The sequence below is a fragment of the Carassius gibelio genome, chromosome A15, assembly GCF_023724105.1.
Source record: "Carassius gibelio isolate Cgi1373 ecotype wild population from Czech Republic chromosome A15, carGib1.2-hapl.c, whole genome shotgun sequence".
NCBI lineage: Eukaryota > Metazoa > Chordata > Actinopteri > Cypriniformes > Cyprinidae > Carassius > Carassius gibelio.
In genome coordinates, this window is record NC_068385.1 from 9,485,078 (window position 1) to 9,509,295 (window position 24,218).

At 44.0% G+C, this 24,218-nt stretch overlaps 2 protein-coding genes across 5 annotated transcripts in view; one reads left to right on the forward strand and one right to left on the reverse strand.

The window, feature by feature from the left end:
* Positions 1-12,844, forward strand: part of LOC128029127 (serine/threonine-protein kinase SIK3 homolog) — an 18,142-nt gene extending 5,298 nt beyond the window's left edge. The window contains exons 6-25 of one of the 4 annotated variants that reach the window (XM_052616682.1): positions 102-225; positions 311-429; positions 527-637; positions 737-868; positions 1,302-1,367; positions 1,512-1,621; positions 2,173-2,323; positions 2,414-2,566; positions 3,142-3,215; positions 5,987-6,097; positions 7,906-8,047; positions 8,133-8,228; positions 8,622-8,683; positions 8,925-9,034; positions 9,113-9,380; positions 9,717-10,420; positions 10,565-10,707; positions 10,823-10,952; positions 11,028-11,158; positions 11,754-12,844. In XM_052616682.1, the coding sequence (XP_052472642.1) occupies positions 102-225; positions 311-429; positions 527-637; positions 737-868; positions 1,302-1,367; positions 1,512-1,621; positions 2,173-2,323; positions 2,414-2,566; positions 3,142-3,215; positions 5,987-6,097; positions 7,906-8,047; positions 8,133-8,228; positions 8,622-8,683; positions 8,925-9,034; positions 9,113-9,380; positions 9,717-10,420; positions 10,565-10,707; positions 10,823-10,952; positions 11,028-11,149 (2,928 nt within the window). In that variant the 3' untranslated portion in view covers positions 11,150-11,158; positions 11,754-12,844. Of the gene's footprint in view, positions 1-101; positions 226-310; positions 430-526; positions 638-736; positions 869-1,298; positions 1,368-1,511; positions 1,622-2,172; positions 2,324-2,413; positions 2,567-3,141; positions 3,216-5,986; positions 6,098-7,905; positions 8,048-8,132; positions 8,229-8,621; positions 8,684-8,924; positions 9,063-9,112; positions 9,381-9,716; positions 10,421-10,564; positions 10,708-10,822; positions 10,953-11,027; positions 11,159-11,753 lie in introns of all 4 variants that reach the window. The other 3 variants (XM_052616681.1, XM_052616684.1, XM_052616683.1) reach the window with 3 other exon arrangements.
* A 9,577-nt stretch (positions 12,845-22,421) lies between these two features.
* LOC128029128 (T-cell surface glycoprotein CD3 epsilon chain) lies at positions 22,422-24,118 on the reverse strand. Its single transcript, XM_052616685.1, has 5 exons — positions 23,667-24,118; positions 23,368-23,580; positions 23,156-23,287; positions 22,926-22,978; positions 22,422-22,824 (listed from the first exon to the last, which is right to left on the reverse strand). Exons 1-5 carry the CDS (start codon positions 23,830-23,832, stop codon positions 22,774-22,776), a joined length of 615 nt encoding a protein of 204 aa, XP_052472645.1. The 5' UTR covers positions 23,833-24,118; the 3' UTR covers positions 22,422-22,773.
* Between the last annotated feature and the right edge of the window lie 100 nt (positions 24,119-24,218).

Below are 24,218 nucleotides of genomic sequence, written 5' to 3' on the forward strand. Positions count from 1 at the left end.
TCTCCCTCCCTCTCTCTCTCTCTCTCTCCCTCTCTCTCTGTCTCTCTCCCTCTCTCTCTCTCTCTCTCTCTCTCTCTCTCTGTCTCTCTCTCTCTCTGTAGAGTTTGGGTGTGGTGTTGTATGTTCTGGTCTGTGGTGCGTTACCGTTTGATGGAAGCACTTTACAGAACCTCCGCGCTCGAGTCCTCAGTGGAAAGTTCCGGATCCCGTTCTTCATGTCCACAGGTACACACACACACACACACACACACACACACACACTCTCTCAAGGAGCCACGACACATGACTGATGTGTGTTTGTGTGTTCCAGACTGTGAGTATCTGATCAGACACATGTTGATTCTGGAGCCCAGTCGACGGCTTTCAATGGAGCAGATCTGTAAGAACAAGTGGATGAGACAAGGAGACCCCGACCCTGAGTTTGACAGAGTCAGTCACACATAGAATCGCTAAAACACAGTTCTTAAAAACCTAAAACAGTTTTCGATGTGTAGAATGATTGCTGATTTGCCTGTGTCTCTGTCAGCTGATAGCAGAATGTGAGCAGGTGAAGGTGGAGAGAGAAACAGAGTTAATTAACGAGCAGATTCTGATGGCCATGTCAGGGATGGGCTTTGAACGCGAGCGGACCTTACAGGTGACACACACACACACACACACACACACACACACACACCCCTCCTTCATTCAGATCAGCTCTTCTGGAACATTCATGTGGTTGTGTTTCTCCTCTCAGTCTCTGCACACGGATGCATATGATCACTACAGCGCCACCTACAGCCTGCTGTCTGACAAACTCAAGCGGCACAAGAACCTGTGTGTGGCTCCGCCCACGCCCCGCCCCCTTTACCCACTCAACACCGTGCAGGTGTGTGCTGTTACCGTTAGCAACCTTTGATTCCTGATAAGAGGAATATGCATGAGCTCCAGAGTGCCTCATTTACATTCTGTGTTGAAGCCGAGCCTTCTGCAGAACTAACGATGATTCTAGAGGAAGGGGATCGTGTTATATTCTGGTTATGTGTTAGTGTTTCTCAGGCTTCTGATGGTCATTATCTTTCTGTTTGTGATCACTCACTTACAAAAGGAATTGGTTTCAGTCAGAGCATCCAGAATTTGGATTATATTTAAAATGTTCGATTAAAAACAAAAAGATGAAAATCTAGTTTATAATAATACCACTTTCACTAGGGTTATTATCATTAACTAAAACAAAATTTAACTAAAACTTAAACTATAAGTCCATCAGTGTATTCGACCAGCGTGGAGCCGACTGATCTGTGTTTGTGTGTGTCCAGCAGGATCAGAGTAGTGTTATGACGGTTCCACAGGTTCAGCTCATAAACCCTGAGAATCAGATCGTCGAGGTGAGCGTCATACTGCTCTCAGCTCTCTGCTCTCACAATCAGTGAGGATAAATCTAATGTACTGATTTACAGTGGATGAGTGTGAGGATGCAGGACGGATTGTTCTTGACCCTGTGTGTGTGTGTGTGTGTGTGTGTGTTTCAGACGGACGGGACGATGGCTCTGGACAGTGATGAGGGAGAAGAGCCCAGTCCAGAAGCGATGGCCCGATACCTGTCCATGAGACGACACACTGTGGGTGTTCCTGACCCCAGGTACCACACATCCCAGCCAGTGCCTAAAGCCCCTCCCTATTCACTAAACCACTCCTACCTACCACAAGTCCCTCCCAGTTCACACTAAACTCATCTAATTCAAGTCCCTCCCACATTAAACTCCTCCTCCCAAACTCGAGCCCCAGCTAATTTACTCTTAACATCTTCCATTTTATCCAAGTCCCTCCCAGTTCACTCTAAACTTCTCCTAGTTCACTATAAACTCCTCCCATTTAACGCATGTCCCTCCCAGTTCATTCTAAACTCCTCCCATTTTAGTCAAGTCCCTCCCAGTTCACTCCCAGTAAATCCAGCTCCTCCCAGCTGCTTGAAGTCCCTCCCATTTCAGTTTAAACAGTTCATTCTGAACCCCTCAAACTTAACTCAAGTCACTGCAACTTAACCTTCTCCCACTGAACCCAAAACCCTCCAAATTCACTCTAAACTCCTCCCACTTTACTTAGGCCCCTCCCACCTAAACCAAGCTCCTCCTAGTTCACTCTAGAGCCCTCCCACCTTGCTCCAGCACTGATGTTGTGTGTGTTTGTCAGGGCTGAGCTTCAGGAGGATCTTCAGAAACTGGCTCCTGGGTTTCCGCGTGTGGCCCCTCAGCCGCCCTTCCCTCCGCTGGTGCCCACCCTGGCACAGATGCATCTGATGCCGACCCCGAACCTGCAGCCCACGCAGCAGCTGGAGTACAAGGTAAAGCGCACACACACACACACACACACACACACACATCAGCTGGGCCACCGGCTGACCCTGAGATCACCTGATGTGTGATGTGTGCAGGAACAGTCTCTCCTGCAGCCGCCCACCCTGCAGCTGCTGAATGGCATGGGTCCTCTGGGCCGCCGGGCGTCTGATGGAGGAGCCAACATCCAGCTTCACGCGCAGCAGCTGTTGAAGAGACCGCGCGGTCAGTCGCCGCTGGTCACCAGCCCGGTGAGACCATCACTGTTTGTTGTTGAAATAGACATTTAAACTGTTTTCTTGATCGATTTATTCAAGCGTACTTTAAATAAAGAACAGGTGACGCACAATATAATGAGATATAGTAATCCTAATACTCTCTTTTCTCTGGTTTGTGGTCATTGAATGTTTAAATGTGATGTTATGTGGTCTTCTGTAGCTGTTTTACTGACGTGTTTTCGCGGTTGAGTCACTGATTGAGTGATTCCTTGATTCATGATTTAGATGTTCATTCATGTTAAATGTTGTAATTAGTAGGAAAGAGGACGAGACGATCGCTGCAGCATCTGTCAGCACACATTCAAGAGCAGCAAAACCACAGTCATTATTGATTTTAGTGATAAAACTGATCCAGAATCTGTTTCATATCAGAAATAAGAGAACACAAAGATCATGATTATTTCAGTGAAGATTATTAGATTTCAGTGAAGGTAAAAGATCAAACTGGGGATTTAAGAATCAATATGACTTCATCAAAATGAAGATGGAATAAATGAAGTGTATGATGAGGTCTGTGATGATGTGAGACGTGTTTCTGTGTTCGTCAGCATCCGATCCCAGCCGTGACTCCGGTGGATGAGGAGGGGTCCGACGCTGAGCCTGATCCGGAGGCTGTTCAGAGGTACAGCAGTGTGTGTGTGTGTGTGTGTGTGTGTGTGTGTGTGTGTGAGAGCTGCTGTGTGTCTGTGTGTGTGTGAGCTGCTGTGTGTGTGTGTGTGTGAGCTGCTGTGTGTGTGTGTGTGTGAGCTGCTGTGTGTGTGTGTGTGTGTGTGTGTGAGCTGCTGTGTGTGTGTGTGTGTGAGCTGCTGTGTGTGTGTGTGTGTGTGTGTGTGTGTGTGTGTGTGTGAGCTGCTGTGTGTGTGTGAGCTGCTGTGTGTGTGTGTGTGTGTGTGAGCTGCTGTGTGTGTGTGTGTGTGTGTGTGTGAGCTGCTGTGTGTGTGTGTGTGTGTGTGAGCTGCTGTGTGTGTGTGTGTGTGAGCTGCTGTGTGTGTGTGTGTGTGAACTGCTGTGTGTGTGTGTGAGCTGCTGTGTGTGTGTGTGAACTGCTGTGTGTGTGTGTGAGCTGCTGTGTGTGTGTGTGTGTGTGTGAGCTGCTGTGTGTGTGTGTGTGTGTGTGTGTGTGTGTGTGTGTGTGAGCTGCTGTGTGTGTGTGTGTGTGTGTGTGAGCTGCTGTGTGTGTGTGTGTGTGTGTGAGCTGCTGTGTGTGTGTGTGTGTGTGTGAGCTGCTGTGTGTGTGTGTGTGTGTGTGTGTGTGAGCTGCTGTGTGTGAGTGAGCTGCTGTGTGTGAGCTGCTGTGTGTGTGTGTGTGTGTGTGTGTGAGCTGCTGTGTGTGTGTGAGCTGCTGTGTGTGAGCTGCTGTGTGTGAGTGAGCTGCTGTGTGTGAGCTGCTGTGTGTGTGTGTGTGTGTGAGCTGCTGTGTGTGAGCTGCTGTGTGTGTGTGTGTGTGTGAGCTGCTCTGTGTGTGTGTGTGTGAGAGCTGCTGTGTGTGTGTGTGTGTGTGTGGGTGTGTGTGTGTGTGTGTGTGTGTGTGTGTGTGAGCTGCTGTGTGTGTGTGTGTGTGAGCTGCTGTGTGTGTGTGTGTGTGTGTGTGAGCTGCTGTGTGTGTGTGAGCTGCTGTGTGTGAGCTGCTGTGTGTGTGTGTGTGTGTGTGTGTGAGCTGCTGTGTGTGTGTGTGTGTGAGCTGCTGTGTGTGAGTGAGCTGCTGTGTGTGAGCTGCTGTGTGTGTGTGTGAGCTGCTGTGTGTGTGTGTGTGTGAGCTGCTGTGTGTGAGTGAGCTGCTGTGTGTGAGCTGCTGTGTGTGTGTGTGTGTGTGTGTGTGAGCTGCTGTGTGTGTGTGTGTGAGCTGCTGTGTGTGTGTGTGTGTGAGCTGCTGTGTGTGTGTGTGTGTGTGTGAGCTGCTGTGTGTGTGTGAGCTGCTGTGTGTGAGCTGCTGTGTGTGTGTGTGTGAGCTGCTGTGTGTGAGCTGCTGTGTGTGTGTGTGTGTGTGTGTGTGAGCTGCTGTGTGTGTGTGTGTGTGAGCTGCTGTGTGTGTGTGTGTGTGTGTGTGTGTGTGTGTGTGAGCTGCTGTGTGTGTGTGTGTGTGTGTGTGAGCTGCTCTGTGTGTGTGTGAGAGCTGCTGTGTGTGTGTGTGTGTGTGTGTGTGTGTGTGTGAGCTGCTGTGTGTGTGTGTGTGTGTGAGCTGCTGTGTGTGTGTGAGCTGCTGTGTGTGAGCTGCTGTGTGTGTGTGTGTGTGTGTGTGTGAGCTGCTGTGTGTGTGTGTGTGAGCTGCTGTGTGTGAGTGAGCTGCTGTGTGTGAGCTGCTGTGTGTGTGTGTGTGTGTGTGTGAGCTGCTGTGTGTGTGTGTGTGTGAGCTGCTGTGTGTGAGTGAGCTGCTGTGTGTGAGCTGCTGTGTGTGTGTGTGTGTGTGTGTGAGCTGCTCTGTGTGTGTGTGTGTGAGAGCTGCTGTGTGTGTGTGTGTGTGTGTGGGTGTGTGTGTGTGTGTGTGTGTGTGTGTGTGTGTGAGCTGCTGTGTGTGTGTGTGTGTGAGCTGCTGTGTGTGTGTGAGCTGCTGTGTGTGTGTGTGTGTGTGTGTGTGAGCTGCTGTGTGTGTGTGTGTGAGCTGCTGTGTGTGAGTGAGCTGCTGTGTGTGAGCTGCTGTGTGTGTGTGTGTGTGTGTGTGTGAGCTGCTGTGTGTGTGTGTGTGTGAGCTGCTGTGTGTGAGTGAGCTGCTGTGTGTGAGCTGCTGTGTGTGTGTGTGTGTGTGTGTGAGCTGCTGTGTGTGTGTGTGTGAGCTGCTGTGTGTGAGTGAGCTGCTGTGTGTGAGCTGCTGTGTGTGTGTGTGTGTGTGTGTGAGCTGCTGTGTGTGTGTGTGTGAGCTGCTGTGTGTGTGTGTGTGTGTGTGAGCTGCTGTGTGTGTGTGAGCTGCTGTGTGTGAGCTGCTGTGTGTGTGTGTGTGTGTGTGAGCTGCTGTGTGTGAGCTGCTGTGTGTGTGTGTGTGTGTGTGAGCTGCTGTGTGTGTGTGAGCTGCTGTGTGTGAGCTGCTGTGTGTGTGTGTGTGTGTGTGCTGCGCTGGGAGCCGCGGGTCTCTCTCAGGGACACACTAAACACTGCAGCGCTGCTTTGAGCTCTGGGGGTCTCTCTCTGTCTCTGTCTATCCATCAGCATCACTTTTTAAAACGACTCTAAATCTTCCAGAGTTCCTCTTTTAAAGTGCTACTAAAGTGACCTCTGACCTCTCTCTCTCGTGCCAAACGATGGCAGACTTCCCTTCTGTGGCTTTGCTTTTGTCTAATGGCTTTGCTAAAGCTAGCGGTGGGGCGAGCTCTGATTCTGTGTGCCGATTGGGTGTGTGTCCCTCCGGAGGCTGGAGGCGGCCAATCAGAGCGCTGATCCGTGCTGCTTCCTGTGGTTCAGGTATTTGGCGAACAGTTCCAAGCGGCACACGACACACGGCACGGGCCCCGAGCTCTCGGCAGAAACACAGAGAAACCGGCAGAGGGGCTGGAGCCCTGAGCAGCACAGCCGGTGAGGGCTGAACACACACACACACACATTCTCAGTAACACACACATATTATATACACACAACCCTACCCCTACTGCACTGAATACTGTTGCTCCATTGAAGCCTAGAACGCAGAACACTAGATCTAGTCCTCGTCCTGGGCCTGAACACAGGTGGAAGAAGGATGGGCTTCAGGTTTCTTATCAAGTTTTAAAAGCTTGTCTAACCACCTATCGAAAGTCTGTCGGATATTTTCTAAAACTCTAAACTCAGTTCTTGATCCAGCTCTCAGATCTCGAGACGGTGTTCAGATGTCAGATCTCTCCTCTCTCCTCCGTACATGGATCGTTCTCACCCGATCATAAACAGTTCTTTGACTAGTGGGGTTTCCCCAGAGTCCTTTAAACGCTTCTGTACAGCCACTGTTAAAAATATCTCACCTTGATCCATCTGTTCTTATTAACTACCGGTTGATCCCTAAACTCCCATTTATTTCTAAGGTTTTAGAGAAAGCACAGTTTACTCATTTCCCAGTACAGAGTCAGCCTTGCTTCAAGTTATGAAGGATCTTTTGTTGTCCATTGATTCGGGGTCACTCTGATTCTGTCAGATTTGAGAGCAGCCTTCGAGACTATTGACCATGACATCTTCGAGTCGACTACAGTATGTAGCAGGGGTTCAAGGCACGGCATTACAGTGCTTCACCTCTTATTTAAAGTGTAGGCCTTTTTCAGTAAATATGGGGTTGTTCGCCTCACCTTCTGTGCCCGTCCCTTATGGTGTTCCACAGGGTTCTATTCTCAGCCCTTTATTGTTCTCGCTCTACATGCTTCCCCAGGCTCCATTCTCCAGAAATATAATATTAACTATCATTGCTACACTGATGACCTCCAACTTTACCTTCCAATCAAACTTGAAAACGACTTTTCTTTACAAACTAAGATTTGACGAAGTGAGAGCTTGGATGGCTAATCATTTTTTTTATCTAAACACTGACAAAACTGAGTTGTTTCTGCTAGGCCCCGTTGCACTCAATACTACTCTTACAAGTAGGTTATGCTCCCTTAGTGATAACTTACAACCTCAGGTAAAAAATCTAGGGGTCCATTCGACTCATTACCACAACTTGACAAACATGTAAACACGGTTGTTAAGAGTAGCTTCTTCCTCCTCAGATCTGTTGTGAAAGTAAAACATTTTCTCTCCCGAAAAGATCTCGAAGTTGTCATTCACACACTTATCTCTTCCAGGCTGGACTCTTGTAACTCTCTGTATGTCATATACAACCTCTTGGTCATTAAGATCTTGTAAGCAGCTTCTTTTATCTGTCCCTGGTTCTGGCTGTAAATCCAAAGGTGACTGAGTTTTCTCTGTTGGTGTCCCTAAACTCATGGTGCTAGGTTTGACCTCTGACCTCTGAGATGTTCACAGTGGAATATTGTATGTTGCCGTTCACATCTGATCAGAAACATTGAAGATGTTTCTCTGTGTCTCTATCTCTGTATATCTGTGTGCATACTATACTGCAGGAGTAATGTTAGTAAGCAGCTGGAGGAGCTTCCCATAGAGCCTCAGTGCAGCGAATACTTGTGTGTTTCCTCTCTAGAAGGTCGGCAGGAAACATGAAGCTGATGTCCAGTCAATTTGTTCATGTTGTGTGTTTCACTGAGAAGATTAAATTAAACCAGTGAAACCTGTGTGTTTGTTCCTCCGGAGCGCACGTGTGTTTGAAGCAGCACACTGATGATGTTGTGTGTGTGTTAGTGTGGCTTCAGATCAGACTCTGTCACAGTTATTCCTCATTAACGGAGAGTGTTTGTGTGTCTCAGGCCGTCGTATAAAGACTGTAACACTCTTCACCTGCCGATGGAGCGCTTCTCTCCCGTCAGACGCTTCTCAGACGGAGCCGCCACCATCCCAGCCTTCAAGACCCAGCTGGAGAACAACAGCCTGATCCGACAGCTCAAACAGGTGCGGACGCGCAGGCACACGCGTGACCCTCGTCATGTGACGTGTGCTCGCTGGGTGACGTGTGTGTGTGTGTGTGTGTGTGCAGGAGTGCGAGCAGCTTCAGAAGATGTACGCGGCTCCGCAGGACGAACGTCTGATGGAGCACACACAGCAGCAGCACATCCTCTACCAGCAGATACAGGTCTCCTCTACACCACACGCTGCAGAAAATTAGATTTCTAGACCTAAGAAAAGTCATTAAACGCCATGGCCATATGTATAATAACAAGTATACATCTTTCTAGTGATGCCAAGCTTTAGAACTGTATCAGACTGAAACTGATCCTGTGAACGACAGATTCATGAAGAGCAGGAAGAGCATTCAGATCTGCTGGAATCATCAAATTTACTTTCTATTCTATTTTAGCGACTTATTTTAATAAACGCATGCTCTGTTTTACTGGTCATTGTAGCAGATTAACAAGAGGCCTAGGAATATTTTTGTGGATGATGGAGTCAGAAAGGCTAAATACACACACACACTCCTGACTGTAAGTATAAAGGGGTCATGACATTGTTGACTTCCTGTTTGCAGGCCCTGTCTTTGGGACATGGGGAAAACCAGCCCAGCAGTCACCTGACATACCAGCTACAGAGGTACACACACACACACACACACTCACTGACCACACACACACACACACACACACTCACTGACCACACACACACACACACACTCACTGACACACACACACACACACACACACACACACACACACACACACACACACACACTCACACACACACACACTCACTCACTCACTCTCACACACACACACACACACACACACACACAAAGATGTTCATATCTTCAGTGTTGTGCTTCTGTCTCTCTCAGGTTGCGTATTCAGCCCTCCAGTCCTCCTCCTACACATCCCAGCAACCACCTCTTCAGGCCAGCCAATCAGAGCCCTCCTCCGGGCGGTCAGGGGATGATGCAGGCTCATGGTCAGTGTGGGTCAGCTGGATCTGTCGTGTGAGTTACAGAGCCTCTCGTGGTGTTCACATCTTAAACTCCTCCCACAGGCGGGGCATCTGCGGTTCAGTTTCAGCATGGCTCCGCCCTCTACCAGTCTCCCAGCGCCAGCCCTCCCCCCACCAGCCTCCCCCGCATGGCGCTGTCCAATCAGCAGCCTCCGCCAGGCTCCGCCCGCTCACAGCAGCAGCAGCAGGTGACCATTCAGGTGCAGGAGGTGGAGCTCGGGGGCGGAGCCCAGCGGCAGGGTTTCCTAGCCACGCCCACTCACAGAGTTCTGGGGAAGCAGCTGAGCGCTGATAACGCGGAGACACACAGGTGACACGAGCGCCCTAAACACCTGATGCTCTAATGTCACCATCGTTGTGCCCCTTCCATTTCTTTTGAGCTTTTTGTTTGTTATAAAAAGAATCAAATTTTATTGTTTTTATGTTCTTGTACATTTGAATCTGAGCTGTTTATGTTTGTGTAAATGCAGTTCAGCATGTTTAGTGCTTGTATATGATTTAAATTAATCTGTCGTGGAAGTGATTTGTGTGAATACTGAGAGATACTCCCATACGACAGTATATGAGTCAACACGAAATCAACATTCAACTTCTAAAAAGATCTAATTAGAGTCACAGTCTTTCTTGTGTTTTGAATGTGTTGCAGTCGCAGTTTGAGTCGCTCCCACACTTCGGCATACGAGCAGTTTAACCCGCACATGTTTGGCGAGGGAGTTGTGAGCGGTGTCATCGGCTCCTATAACCCCTACCTGCAGGGGGCGTGTCTGAAGGTGCCGGGGCTGGAGGGCTATCAGGGCTATCCGTCTGCACTGCAGCAGGCTCTGCTCTCACCCACGCCGCTGGAGTATCGTCCGGCCCAGCAGCACGTCACGCCCACCCTGCAGGGGCTGCTCTCGCCACGCCACTCGCTCACGGGTCACACTGACCCCCGTCTGCCTCCGCACGACCTCGCCGCACTGCTCAAGCGCCAGAGCCCCCGCCCGGCCCCGCCCCTTGCCACGGCCCCGCCCACCAACCCACAGGACTACGGGGAGATGCTTCTGCTGCAGCGACTGGGCCAAGCTGCTGAGACCTTAGAGCCTGCCCCTCCACAAGCCCCGCCCACACAGCACTACCATCACCTTCTCCAAATCAGGCCCCCTGCCGAGTGCCCGGCCCCGCCCCTCCCTCACTCTGAGAGCATGGAGGAGGATGACGAGATGCCTGCCTATCACGAGGGCCTGCTGGCCAAAGCCGCCGCCCCCTGCGCTGAGGGACACGAGCTGCTGGCTCCGCCCCTCGGCAGCACGCCTCCATACTCCTCCCCCACACACAGACACGCCTACATCCACAGCTCCACGCCGCACAGAGGTACAGCAGCATTCACTCTCTGCTTCTCTTGTGTTTGCTTACAATATTGCTGAAGACAAAATGACATGAATGAAATGTGTGTATTCTTCTGTTGATGTTGTTGTTTGCGCTGCTGCTGGTGTTGAGTGTGTCGTTGTGTCTCAGAGGTGTGTGCTGATGCTGCAGAGTGTCCGGTGATGGAGGGAGATCACAACGGCTACAGCTCACGCTCCGCACAGAGAGACACTTACAGACCACGAGCGTCATTACAGAGACACCACACCATCCAGACCTGCGACGACGCTTACGTATGTGTGTGTGTGTGTGTGAGAGTGTTTGTAAGAGTGAGTGTATGCGTGTGTGTGTGTGTGTGTGAGAGAGACTCTGCTCCAGCGTTGACCTCTGGACCTCTTCTTCCTGTAGGAGCAGGCGGAGCCCATGTCTGGAATGAGCTTATTGGCTGGCAAGGCGCTAAGCTCCGCCCGCATGTCGGACATCCTCAGCCAATCGTCTCTGACAGGAAGCCAGCAGCTGCAGCAGAGGGAGGGGTCAGGTGTGTAAACGCACACTACAGACACACACACACGTGTTCTCTCTCACACTGACGGTGTTGTGTGTGTGTGTTTAGTGTGTGACGTGGAGGCAGACATTCACCCCGCCGCGTGCTTCCCTTCCTCCTGCACCAGTGACATGCTGCTGAGCTACAAACCCCCGGATCTGCAGTACAGCGTGGAGCAGGCCGGGGTCTAGTGAACACAGGTGACACACACACACACACACACACACAATGATGATTTCTGTGTGTTTTGAGAAGTGATTAGACCTTATTGAAAGCCCGTTCACACACAATGAAAGAATTATGACCATAAAGAGATCATTTGAAACATGATGCTAAATTTAGAAGAGAAGCAAAGTTCACATCTCCGCTTTAATGATGATGACACAGAGAAGCAAGATCATTGAAATCACTTTCAGAATGATGATTTCCAGCTGATCAAAGATTAAAAACATCAACAGCCAATCAGAATCCATCTGGATTTAAAGGTGCAGTATGTAATACTGACAGCTAGTGGTTCTAAATCAGTACTGCGGTCTAAATTCAAAATATCAGAGACCTGTTTCTCCTGTTCCTCTGGATGATCACGTGTGTGCCAGATGGAGGACACAGAGCAGAAACAAGTGTGATTGACTCTTGAGGAGTTGATTGATCTGTGTTTAATATTTAGGGTTAGTTAGTTATGACTGACTGTAGTGATGTTACTCTAATAATCATCAGATCATGATGTGCTGGTGCTCGTGTGAGCGGGTCACGGTTCGTCTGACTCTTTAACGTGTGTTTGTGTTTCTCTCTCAGGGGTGTATTTGCTGTATAAAGCTCTTATCGTCTGCTGTGTTGTGCTGTCATGCCAAATCCTCATCGTCTGTCTGTCGGGTGTCGTGGGTGTGGCCTGCACGCAGGGGGCGGAGCTCTCGGCTTCCTCTTCCGCTGGGAGTGTCTCCGATTGGCTGAAGCCCAATAATCATCCGCCCCCCCCACCCCAAACCCCTCCCACCGTTGCCATAGCGACGCTCTGGTGCAGGCAAACACAGAGTCTTATATAAACACACACACACACACACGTCGTAACCAAACACCACAAACCCAAAGTATTGGACGTGAAGCCTGTGCTGCTGCGGATCATTCCGGTCTCCATCCACAGACGACTCTCACTCGCTCTACACTCTCTTCACCTCTGCTTTGATTTTTAACACATTTTTATGGCTAATGTTCTGTAGAAATTATGATCATTATTGTTCTTGTTTTCTGTAAAATACATTTTATGGTTATGACATTATTAAAAAATGACGATTATTATTAAAACCGTGCTATGTTGCGAGAGAACAGCTGCGTTTGTTTCCTCACGGTGACTTTTGCACTTTCAGTTTTTGTGGTTTTTGTTTTGCTTCTCCTCCCGGTTTCTTGCTCTCCTCCTTCACTCCATCCCTCCATCCGTCTGTCCACAGGTGCATTGTGGGTAGTCTGACAGATCCTGTACTGCTCACAGACAATCTTTTCTGTTTCAGAGCTTTATTGGTTATTTTTTGTGGATGTTGTTGGGATAGTTTTTGTATATTGTTGATTTTACAGTTTTATTTCTGTTCTGATGTACTGACCGACTCTCTCTGAGTTTAAACCCAAACGCTGTGATTGGACGATTTCTTCAGTCTGACGGTCACGTGATCGTGTGAGAGTCTGATGAAGAGAGCCATCATCCTCCTCATCCTCCATCTGTCCATCTTCTCTTTTCCTTCAGAGCTTTGTCACTTTCTTCCAGGTTTTTTATTTTTTTTGCTTTCTGTTTTTGGAAAAAAATACTAAAGTGCAACAACAATGGTTAAAAAGAATCCAAATAAACTGAGAGAAATAATAAATATATATAAATAAAGAAAAGAATATGACAGTGAGTGTGTGTGCTTCATGTGTTTATCGACTGATGCTCTACAGCTGAAACTCAACTGGTTCCAGATCTGATGATTTTGAGTCATTGTAGATTACCCTTCATTAAGAAAACCTCCACACATCGCGAGTCAAAGTTAGACAGAGAGATGCTTTGTATAAAAGTAGCTTGTTATTGTTACGAGCTTCATCTCTGGACAGATTCTGAAGCAAAGCAACCGTGTGATGGGGGGAAAATCATCTGTTTTCACGGAGTGTTTGTGAACACGTGAACCTGGGATCCCTTTCAAGGTGTTAACTCAACATTGTGTCAGCTCTGGTGAATATTGGAACTCCTTCCTTCTCCACTTGCTGAAATCAAATGCCACCCTAAAAGAAAGCCTTGCCACCCCAGTTGGCAGCAACGAATTAAAGGTTATGGCCAATTTGAAAATTTACGAGCGTGAATCGTTCGTGATTCGTGATCCCGCTTCGAACTCCCGAACTGATTCAAATGATTTGCGATCCCGCTACGAACTCCCGAACTGATTCAAATGATTCGCGATCCCGCTTCGAACTCCCGAACTGATTCAAATGATTGGCGATCCCGCTACGAACTCCCGAACTGATTCAAATGATTCGCGATCCCGCTACGAACTCCCGAACTGATTCAAATGATTCGCGATCCCGCTTCGAACTCCCGAACTGATTCAAATGATTCGCGATCCCGCTACGAACTCCCGAACTGATTCAAATGATTCGCGATCCCGCTACGAACTCCCGAACTGATTCAAATGATTCGCGATCCCGCTACGAACTCCTGAACTGATTCAAATGATTCGCATACCCGCTACGAACTCCCGAACTGATTCAAATGATTCGCGATCCCAAAACTGATTCAAATGATTCGCGATCCCCAAACTGACTCAAATGATTCGTGATCCCGCTACGAACTCCCGAACTGATTCAAATGATTCGCGATCCCGCTACGAACTCCCGAACTGATTCAAATGATTCGCGATCCCAAAACTGATTCAAATGATTCGCGAATCCGCTTTGAACTCCCGAACTGATTCAAATGATTCGCGATCCCTAAACTCTAATAATTTACAAAGTATTAATATACTGTAATATTTTTGTTGTGGTTGTTGCTATAACAACAGACCTAAGCCATCAATAGCCTTTAAAATGGCTTAAAATGCATTATATAAAAAAATAATGAGGCAATAATGATTGGTTAATAATAACACTGTTAAAATACATAATGTAGGCCAATACAAAATAAACAATTTATGTACATGTTATTACAAATGCCATGTGATTGCTGCTGTTACACTTACAGGACTATATAAATATATAAACTAAATATTCACTTCATCTTTCATTTTTGGACACCTTTTTGCTATAGATGACACAGGCTTTATAATTTCTTCAACAAAAAACGTGCATATCACAACCCTTACAAAAATAAACCATGGTTTTATCATAGTAAAACTGCTTAGTTTCCTTTTGCATGATTTCTGAATGCTTGAGACTATAAAATAAATTAGAGTCATAATAAAGTTATAGCCACAGGTAAATGTCGAGAGCTACAATTGTGATTTGTAAATAATACAATTTATTCATTTAGTTTTTTATTTGATTAAAGTTATTTTTTCAACCCTATATTAGTTTTTTTTTTTTTGAGGAAGGGGGGCACAACAATAAATCCTGCTTATGGGAATCCTTAAGGTGTTGTTATACACGTCTCTGGGAATGTGTGCTCTACTACACACACACACACACACACACACACACACACGTGGTGTTTTCAGCTCTTCACTATATTGATGCATGATGTATGCTACACATGTGTACGTCAGCGCGCTATGAGAGGATTTCACCATTTCATTTGATAAAACTATTTGTGCCTATAATGTTTATTTATTTATTATTATTGTCAGCTAATAAAAGCTATGCTTCAGGACCATATTCATATAACATCTAAGGCTAAATGTAGCTCTTGACTGGTTGAGTTAGATGATGATTAACACTAAACTGTAGAAAATCAGTTGAGTCTCCCCAGCTGGAAATGGCTGTTAAAATCTTGTGTTTCTTATAATAAATTGACATATTGATAACACTGAATCTTTTATAATGCTCTTAATGACATGTTGATGCATACTGTATGCATTAGTGAGTGTGTGGTGCTTATGGGGTATGGTCACTTATTCCTTATATGTTTGTAATGTTTGTTATAACTGTTTCAAATGCAAGACATTGATTGCATGAGATTAAGTTTGTAAATGATAGCTGTGTCCTTTTGTAGTGTGCACATATATTTATCATCAAACTGTGATAACTGTGACTAAATTCAGTATATATACGTCTGCCATATGTTGCCACCCCTCAAAAATTCCTGCCCCCTTCTCGCCACCCCATCAATATTTTACTTTGTATTATTATCATTATACCCTGATCTGAGAAAGCATTGTCTATAGAGAGGGCAATGAGAGGCTTGTTTTCCTTCTTAGTAATTTGCACTAATTCACTGTGATGATGATCAAGAGTTTTGTTGATAAGGTGTTATGATCATATGTGTATATATATTTACTGTAAGTATATTTGTAAAGCCCGTTATGAATCTGTGAATATGAATATATTTCATACAGCATGTCATTGTGTCTCCTCCAGCAGAGGGCGCTAGTTGAGCTGAGTCTGAAGCAGTGTTCACTTCCGGATCCAGAATGACGCTTCCGTCATCAGTCACTCTCCTCTTGCAGCTCCACACTGGAGCTCCTTTCTTCTGTTGAACAAAAAGATGAAGAGTGCTGGTATCTGCACACAAAAAAATATGGTGCTCATCAACTGTTTAATTATTCAAATGATTTTTTCTTTTGCTTGTGTATCAGTCATATGATGAAAATACCTCAATAAATCATATCCATCGCACATAAGGTGTGTGGAGCTCAGTGCTGTGTTTGATTTGTGTGTGTGTGTGTGTGTGAGAGAGAGAGAGAGAGAGTGTGTGTGTGTGTGTGTGTGTGTGTGTGTGTGTGTGTGTGTGTGTGTGTGTCAGATGTTGCTCAGAGTTCAGTGTGTGTTGAAGGCTCTGTTTTCTCGCAGGTGTTTGTGGTCTTCTGTTTCTGTGCCGGAAGTCAAATGTAGATCTTTCATCTGCTCTTTCTGCTCTCATTGATCTCCGACTGTATTTAAGTGCAAATAATTAAAACACACACACACTCACACACACACACACACACACACAGAGAGAGAGAGAGAGACTGGTGAACATCATTTACAGCACTGATGAGCGGCTCTGGCCTGTTTATTATTTTTATTGTTTTATTAATTATGTTCAGCTTTTCTCTAGTTAATATTAGGTTGAGTTTGACTTTCTGAGCATCATTTCCTGACATGGATTGCTCATTATTTATCAGAGATGATCTTCATGTAGTCGAGCTGTAGGTGTCTGCTGGTTTCTGACTTCCTGTTCATCAGTGTGTCTCTGTTCAGTCGTCTTCAGGCGCTCAGGTCTCAACCAACTCCTCGTCCTTTACCCTTCTGACACAAACCAGGTAGGGTTCATCTCATTCTTTCAGTCTGTATAATTAGATTTTACTGTTTCTTTTACAGTAAGGTTTAATTTGTTGTTCATTTATAAAAATGAATTTATGAAGATGTGTTCACTGTTAATTCATCCTCATTCATGTATAGAGCTTCAGATGTTACTGGTATTAGCAGATGCAAAAATTAACATTAACCAAAATTAGTTAATGATTTAAAAGTTAAAAGTTAACAAACATGAATGAACTGAAACACATTTAGTGAGACGCAGCGAAGGCTTCAGAGATAGTTTTTTACTAATCTTCTTCATTATCATGTTAGCACGAGAAGCACACTTTAGAAACCGTGTGTTTTGTCATAGTTTCATAGAGATTTATCTGAAGGTAGTTAGTCGAAGATGAAGCTGATGTTTGAGATGATGGCGTTTCCAAAACTCACACCAGAAAATGGAGGACAGACTCATCAGCTGCAGATTCATCTGTTTATTCACAGACGAGAAGAGAGAGAAGAGAAGAGAAGAGAGAGAAGAGAAGAGAGAGAAGAGAAGAGAGAGAGCGAAGGATTAATAATAATAAAACTAATACCAGCAGATTGAGAGGAGAAAGAGATGTCCAGACGAGTGTTTGTGTTCTTCTGTCTGCTGACGGCTGTGAGATCACAAGGTAAGAGTCTTTCTCCAGAATCATATTAGTGTTTGGATCTTAATTAGATATATTCTGTATGATCTGATCTAATCTTAACTTTGTAGATGGTTCAGAGACAACAGAAACAACAGAAATCACGATTGACAAGACAAACATGAATCTGACATGTGCTGGTGGTACATTTTATGAGGATCAAAGTACAATAAAGATGGATTATGGATCGTCTGGACTCTACACATGTACATCAGCTAAGTGTAGTTACGAAAGCAACTGTCCCACTGCCCGAGTGAAGATCCTGAGTGAGTCAAAGCTACGAGATCTGACCCGCACTGACCAGCAGTGACCTCTGGGTTCATGTGAAGCTCACACAGATGAATTATCAGACATATCTTTAGCTGATAAAACACTTTACACATCATTCATTACGAGATATTTAGTGTCAAATACTTCATCATATTACGTATAAAGTAAGGTTTAAAGGAATTGTCTTAAATGCACTTTAGAATGATCTCATGAATATTTGCAGCCACACTTATAATATATTACAGTTTCTATTCTCTGTCACATAATCACATTATAACATGATTTATATGTAACAAGAAATTATAATACATTTTAACCTTGCTTACAGTTATTTAGGAAAATATATAATTCATTATAATGTGCGTTATGAATACTTTTATAATGTGTGTGTGTGTCTGTGTGTCTCTCTGTGTGTGTGTATGATGTGTGTGTGTGTGTGTGTCTCTGTGTGTTTGTGATGTTTCTCTGTGTGTGTGTGTGTGTCTGTCTCTCTCTCTCTGTGTGTGTGTGTGTGTGTGTGTCTGTCTCTCTCTCTCTCTCTCTGTGTGTGTGTATGATGTGTGTGTGTGTGTGTCTGTGTGTTTGTGATGTTTCTCTGTGTGTGTGTGTCTGTCTCTCTCTCCCTCTCTCTCTGTGTGTGTGTGTGTGTGTGTCCCTGCAGATGCTGAGAATCTGGTGCAGCTGGACATGGGGGCTCTGGTCTCGGTTCTGGTGGCTAATATCGTAATGACGGTTCTGATCGGATGGGTGTTTTACAGCATCTGCGCTCAGCCCAGACCCAGAGGCAGTTATCAGGGGAATAAAGGTGTGTGATGTTCTCGATCAGGTCAAGATCAGCGGTGACTCAGGAGTCAGTCGTTCATCTGTGTTTGTGTCTTCAGCCTCAGACAGAATCAATCTGATCGAGAATCCCAGCCGCTCGGCAGGAGACACGTACCAGGTGCGCCAGACAGACAAACACCTCGCCTACTCTACTGTACTCTCCTGTACTCTACTGTACTCTACTGTACTCTGATCAGTGATAACAGATAATCATACTCATCTAATTCTGTGCTGTTCATTTATAGTGTTTGTCAGCGGTTTTCAAACCGGCATCTGATGTTATGTACTGTTCAGACAAATACAGTGTAAAAAATTTAAATATGATAATAATAATAATAATAACAAAAGTAATTTATTAGGGTTTCATTCCGTTTTCTGAAGAATGGTCTCAAATCATTTTATTCTATCGACAGTCACATCATTATTTGTCTTTTCAGTTTAAAAAAAAAATCTGAAAATAGTATTGGGTCGAAAAACTTACTAACATTAATAGAATATTACTAATATTAATAGAAACATAAAACATAAATCTAAATACTTTACACTTAATAATAAAAATAAAAATACATTTTCACATATAATTCAATTCTAATTGGCATAACAAACAAATACTACACACGGTGTATCACCAAAGCATTACGACAACAAAGAGAATAGTTTAACATCGGAACATTTATTTATATATTAGAACTTATGTAAATATAGAACTAATATAGAAATGTCAGATATACCCATAGATGCATACAGGAAATAAATAAATAAATATAAATAATTATAATCATGATTTTCCTTTAGCAGCTGCTGGACTGAGAATTGAAACATTATGTACACGTGTAACAGTATTATTTAATTTTGGCCAGTGATATATGTATGTGTGTGTATACATACACACACACACACACACACGCACACACACACACACACACACATATAATAACCAGTACTATTGTAAGAGCGACTCTCGTCAAGGTGAAGATCATGTGAAAGCTCATGATTTCTGGTTGGGAGCGGATCGTTGATGTTGGTAATCATCTGTGTGTCGTGTGTGATCCGTGTGATTCTGGCATGTGCTTGTGATGATGTAGTGTGTGTTTGTGTGTTGTTTAGCCTCTGAACATGCGTTCAGATGAGTACAGCGCTCTACAGCCGCAGCGCAGACAGAAGAACAAGCAGTCCGTCTAACCAGCGCTTCATCTTCATTCCTCCGTCACTTCTTCTGATTCATGATCCTGGAAATGTAGACGTTCTTCACTTGATGCTTTAGATACATGAATCTGTCTTTACTATTAGCTGTGCTGTGCTCATTAAAGACTCTTTATAATAAAATTCTTTAAAGAATTTGAGTTTCCTCAATCTCTGTTTCTCAACACTCAGCTCAGATTTATTAAAACTCTTCGAGCAGCTTCTGTGTGGATAAACACTGGATCATTTCTCATCACTTTGACACAGAATACATTCAGTGAAATCATCTTTCAGTTGACATCAACTCTTTCTCACTCCAAAACTCACTTTACACGTTTACATGCTCTTCACAAACCTGATCAACTCCAGTTCAACACTAAACTCAACCAGACAGAAATCTGTTTCTACAGTAATACCACAGTGAAGACCTTTACAAATGTGTGTGAGTGTGTGTGTGTGTGAGTGTGTGTGTGTGTGTGAGTGTGTGAGTGTGTGTGTGCGCGTGTGTATGTGTGTGTGAGAGTGTGTGTGTGTGTGTGTGAGAGTGTGTGTGTGAGTGTGTGTGTGTGTGTGTGTGCGCGTGTGTGTGTGTGTGAGAGTGTGTGTGTGTTAGTGTGTGTGTGTGTGTGTGAGTGTGTGTGTGTGTGTGTTTTAATCATCTGTCTTTGTCTCTTTATTATTAGTTACCGTTTTGTTTCTGGTATTTTTCTCTGTGGTTTCCGTTCACAGCTGAGAAAAGCAGCAAACCACCTACAGCACAATATCAGCACATTAACCTCACACACACACACACACACACACACACACACACACACACACACACACACACACACACACACACATGTTCTGTCTGTATGCGGTGTGTGAATGTTATAATTGAGTTACACTTCAGAATAATGCTCTGTTGTTAACGAGTTAAACAGGAAGTAACTGTTCAACATTAACACTGAACTCAATCATACTAACTAATATGAAAGTAATGGCAGGTTTAAGATAAGAGTAGTTATTAATTAGCTATTCGATAATTGCTCAACAAAAATATCCTCATTTAGAACTACGTGTGAACTATGACTAATAAAGAATAACCAATTAATTACTAATCACAACAGTAACACATCTGAAAACATTATAGTTCAATACGTACAATACAATACAGCTCTACAATTAATCAAACATGTCACTGCTAGATGAATATTTAACGAGCAGAAAGAACACACGTCTGTTCATCAGTAACAGCTCGTCTCGTCTCGTCTCTTCAGACGTGTGTGGATCGAGAAGCTCGTGTTCTGAACAGAACGTCTCATCAGTGTTCATCTCGAAGAGACACAGCTTCACTCTCACGACTTCATCATCTGTTCCTCCATCATCTTCAGGAACACGTCTGCTCCGTCTACATCTGACCCTCGACCTCTAGTGTACTACTCTAACTCCACTTTATCTATTCGTCTTTTTATTAAAAAACAACAACAAATAAACTAGCTTTCTATTTTTTTTCTGTTCTTTCTGCTTGTTTGTCTTTGTGTGTGTGTGTGTGTGTGTGTGTGTGTGTGTGAGTGTGTGTGAGTGTGTGTGAGTGTGTGTGTGTGTGTGTGTGTGTGTGAGTGTGTGTGTGTGTGTGTGTGTGTATGAGTGTGTGTGTGAGTGTGTGTGTGTGTGTATGAGTGTGTGTGAGTGTGTATGAGTGTGTGTGTGTGAGTGTGTGTGTGTGTGTGATGTGTGTGTGTGTGTGTGTGTGTAATGACATGGGTATGACACAGGTATTACAAGGAGAGGGTGACTTATGAGCACATAACCCATGTCCCCATTTTTCAAAACACTTATAAATCATACAGAATGAGTTTTTTTGAGAAAGTAAAAATGCACAAAGTTTCCTGTGAGGGTTAGGGTTAGGTGTAGGGTTGGTGAAGGGCCATAGAATATACAGTTTGTACAGAATAAAAACCATTACACCTATGGGATGAACACACTTTACACAAAAACAAACGTGTGTGTGTGTGTGTGTGTTTGTGTGTGTGTGTGTGTGTGTGTTAGGATAAATGAGACTTATCATTTGCACGTGTATAAAATGTTTTTATTGTCATCATTTGTTAGTCGCTTTGGTTAAAAGCATCTGCTAAATGCCTAAATGTAAATGTGAAACATATTAAATTACTTTTAATTTAATTTAATTTAATTTAATTTAATTTAATTTAAAAACACGTTAACAAGGCAAAGCTTGAGTAATTAGTGAGGAGGGGACTTGGAGTTCATGAGTATTTTAACTCTTTAACTGTCACCCCGACCCGTATACGGGACACCTACCTTTACTTCACTATATTACAATCAAATCTAATCTAATCTTGACAAAATATATATTGTTGGAAAGGTCTAAGACTCCCAAATATATATTTTACCAATGTTTTTTGTTTACAATTATGTAAGAAAAGTAATAGATCAATTTATGACAAGAGTGCAGTCTCAAAAATCTACATCATAACAGGAGTTTTGACCTTTGTTTAAAAAAAAGACTTCGTTGCCTTTGTCTCTATCACATTTGAGAAATCATCAGAAATTATTTATCAACTGAAAACTTAAAATCTGAAAATTCATCTTTTAAATCCCTTTTTAAAATTAGACATTGCATTACCACGTAAATGGTACATCAATATGATATTACAAAATATTTTCATTCATGAATTATAAAAATAATAAAAAATAACAAAAAGTTTGGAACGTCACTACAAAGTCAATGTTCAAAACTGTGAGTGACAGTTGTTAATGAGTTATTAAATATATGTGTAATATCTGACGGCTGTGTGTTTCTGCGAGGCACAGGTTCTGGAAGATGTGTTTCTGTGCTTCACGGCGAGTAAAAACAGTCAAAGAGAAGATGATTATATCCTCCGCAGGTGTTTGGAGTCAGAGACACTGATCTCAGCTCGTGAACGTCGACCACATCACTTCAGCATCTCTCACTTTTATAATGAATTATTATTCTGTTTAGTTTGACATTAACTGATACGTTCATGTTGAACTACCTGTTACCTCCTGCATCGTTAGCTACAGACCATTATTCTAAAGTGTTAGCAATAACTGTATAAAGTATAAACTCCAATCAACACTCAACAACTTACAGAAAATCATCTTTATTTCCGTCTGTATTTCCTCCGCTCGCTTCATTCAGCTGCTGCTTTAAATAATTCTGAACCAGATAAAAAACATCAGAACATGACAAATTCTGTGAAAGTAAGAAGATTAAGAACATAAAAGCGTGTTTCCTAACAGAAAGCACAGATGACAGCCGTGTTTGTTCAGTGTTCGACATGCTGATGTTTCCATCTTGAGTTTCCGATGTTTCTGAGCACATCTTTCCACACACAACACTGATCTGTGAGTCACATCAACATGAAGAACACAGAACCCAAACAAACGTTTAAGAAACACTATGAATCACCAGAGTTTGATTTACAGGAAAGCCGTGTCTATCTGATTCCTGAGTAGACAGCATTGTTCCGCGTCTTTGGATCCAGAGGCTGGAAAACAGCACAGAGAGCATTGAGACGGGTCAGAGACGCTTCAGCTTGTGTTTCAGACTATCATCATCGGTCTCATCTAATAACGCTCAGATACATACCGCATAGTCAGGGTTAGGAGGAGGAGGAGGGTTCGCTGGTTTGGGATTGGATGCTGTGAATTAAGACAAATAAAACAATGACATTATTTCACTGGATTTACCTTAAAACAGTAAAAAAGCTCAAAACACAGACTCGGGTCTTTCTCAAATCATTGATCTAAAACAGCTCCATCACACACTGGATGTTCGGGTTGTTTCAGGTTTCGGGGGTCATGGGGTGTGTTCTGTACCTCTCTTCTGTGGACCGCCACAGTTCTTGGTGGCGAGGAAGATGAAGAGAATAACTACTCCTGTAAACACCACGTCTCCGAGTATGATCCCCGTCGCCCTCAGCCTGCTCAACTCATAGCAGTTCTCACAGACTGACCGAGAGGAAGAGTGTTAGTATTAGAGTGCATTCTGGGTAAAAACAGTGTCTTTGTGATGAACAGTGTTTCCTCACCCTGTACTCTGAGGTAGAACACATGTTCTATATTGCCATATTTACATCTGTAGAATCCTTTAGCTATCCCCTGATCAGCTTTAACTTCAATGGTTTGATTATTTCTATAGTCTTCAATGTCCTTTGTCTTGTCATCCTTATACCACGTGACTGTTTTATTTTCACTTCCAGTGCAACGGATAACGACAGCATTTGATTTGATCTCTTCTATTTCTTTGACAGAGAGAAACAACACAAGAGCGTGAATCACGAGAAGCAGGCTGTCTGTGATCAGATCAGGTAATAAATGAGGATCTCACCTTGACTCAGAGCTGGATTCAGAGCCGCGGCGAACAGAAACATGAAGCTGATGAGAATCATGGCTGCTGAAGCTTTAATGTGCTGAAGTCGATGTGAAACGATCTCACGTCTCTGTCTCTGTGTCTTTACAGGAAGAGGAAACCTCAGCCTTTCACGTGCCCTCATTCTCTCGTTCTGCTCGGGTTTATCAGCACATCTGCTCCGTTTCTCTCAGAAACTCTTCAGGCTTCTCTAGAACTTCATTAAACCTTCAGATGAAAACCTTCTGCATCGCTCAGAGCCTTAAATCATCTCCTCTTGTCTGTTAATGATGTGCATGTTTCTAAAAGCATCATTTCTGTTTTTAGACATACAGCACTGAACAGAAAAAACTAAAGTGAAGTTAATGAAAAGATTCTGCAGCATTCGAGAACCTCAATCTGACGATCTGTAGATACAAATATCTGTTTTACTTTTTATTCTCTTTTTCTCTTATTCTATATCAACATATGTAGAAACAGCAAAGACACACACACTCTCTCACACACACACACGCACACTCACACACACTC